Source organism: Phytophthora infestans, genomic scaffold (assembly GCF_000142945.1).
Source record: "Phytophthora infestans T30-4 supercont1.67 genomic scaffold, whole genome shotgun sequence".
In the NCBI taxonomy this organism is placed as follows: Eukaryota; Oomycota; class Peronosporomycetes; order Peronosporales; family Peronosporaceae; genus Phytophthora; species Phytophthora infestans.
The window spans coordinates 361,374-363,354 of NW_003303692.1; the positions used below are offsets into that span (position 1 = coordinate 361,374).

Below are 1,981 nucleotides of genomic sequence, written 5' to 3' on the forward strand. Positions count from 1 at the left end.
GCTTGTATTTAATAGTGCCACCCCACAGGACACTATTCGGTAGGGTGCTTTTATTCGGGCGCATCCGTTAGTATCTAATATTTTTCAGTTCTTCAAGTTAATATTATAATATTATGTTAGCTTTTGCAAAAATGAGCTACTATTAATATTTAATATCGAAAATAGTACTATTACTATCAAAAATATCATATGATATTTGGTTACCATTAGCCCCTGATCGTATTACCTAATATTATGTTGACATTTAATAATATCATATTGTCTCAGAAGAAAATATTAGGTGATATTTTTTATATTAACTGGTATACAGGTGATATTTTCACAATATTAACTTCACCGATTTTGGGGTTACCATTAACCTGCTCAAGCCATCCATCGCAACAATATTTTACAAAATGATGGTCGTGTTAAATTCATAGACTGTACATGTCGGCACATCGTCAGGTCAAGTAGCGATGCTCTCGCCGTCATCACCTTCGTCTCAATTGGACAGACCCAAGGGAGGAGCAGACCAGTCTTCGAGAAGCGTCGACAACCATCAAACGCGTTTCCTACAGACTCGATGATTTCGATGGTATTGTTGTTCCTAGTGGTGCTTGGTTGGGTGAGTAGCGTAAGTCGTGCGGCCGACACGCTGTGCTCGCTTCCACCCGTCACGTACGCAGACGCAAAGGTGGCACACCCGGACTCTGCTTTCGCACTGAGCCATCTCGAGGGCTTAGGCATCGCTACCTGGTACTCCGACCGAGACGTCAATGGCAACGCGACGCAAACTGCTGTGGACCTCGTCACGACGTGCCCAGAGTCCTCGAGATTGAACGTGGTAGTCTACGGACTACCGAATAAGGACTGCGACGCAGGGTATTCACACGGGAACGGTACCGTAAAGACTGGAGAGGACTACGAAGAATTTATCACCAACCTGACAGAACTTGTTGGCGAACGCAAGGTCCTCTACGTGTTGGAGCCGGATGCCGTCGGCTTGCTGGCAAACAAGGGATGCGCGGTAGAGTACGGATACCAGAGCAATCTGACCACTGCGATCACGCTTTTATCGAAAAACCCGAATGCCGAGATTTACCTCGACGTTGGATTCTGGACTCTAGAACGGTCAGATACGGCGGGTATAGTGGCTCAGATTGTCAAGGAACTAGCGCAGAGTGGTCGTGTGAAGGGTATCGCGCTCAACACGTCGAACTACCGTTCAACGACGCAAATTTCGGACCTGTGCACGAATTTCCAGACGGCGGTGGGGTCAACAGACATGCACTGCGTGATCGACAGCTCTCGTAATTTTCAAGAATTTGCGAATGCTTCCAGTACGGAATGGTGTAACGTGAGGAAAGCTGGGATCGGGGCACCGCCCACGGATACCACGGACCTGGACAACATCGACTACTGGCTGTACGTGAAGCCACCGGGAGATAGTGATGGGACGTGCGTGGATCAGTCGACCGACGCTATGCATGGCCCCCCAGCCGGTGAGTTCTTCAACGACCACTTTATTAAGCTCTGGAACCAGGGCTACTTTGTGAACACTCAGCAAATGGACACTATTTACGATCCGAACGCTGAGACTTCTGGCTGCGCTGCGCAGACGTCTACGATGGCTGCTACGTGGGCTGTCACCGGATTGACTATTTTCTGGTTGACTGTACGTCAATGAACAAGTATCTAGCGATGTAAATGGCACTCTCGCCAAGTAGAGGTTTCAACACGGATTGCGGGCATTATTTTATCTAATATTTCGATATGCAAAGCGTGGTCAGTTTATACATGAACGGTCTGACACATTCGACCTGAGTACCATATCTGACTTTGCTGGCCCTGATTTCCCGCTTCATTTGTACTCTGTAGCAGCAACTACGTTGCCTACGCCACTCGACTTGCGGCGGCGCCGACATGACTATCGCCTGTCTGTAAGTGTTCGCATACGTGGATTTCTCGTCCGACTGCCGCTGCCCTGGGCCACCCACTTCAC

At 48.4% G+C, this 1,981-nt stretch overlaps 1 protein-coding gene across 1 annotated transcript; it reads left to right on the forward strand.

Annotated features, from left to right (window-relative positions):
• Positions 1-562: 562 nt before the first annotated feature.
• On the forward strand, positions 563-1,666 carry PITG_18332 (glycoside hydrolase, putative; the record flags this gene model as incomplete). The annotated part of the gene is made up of 1 exon (XM_002997737.1): positions 563-1,666. The coding sequence occupies one exon, from the start codon at positions 563-565 to the stop codon at positions 1,664-1,666; it is 1,104 nt and encodes a 367-aa protein (XP_002997783.1).
• Between the last annotated feature and the right edge of the window lie 315 nt (positions 1,667-1,981).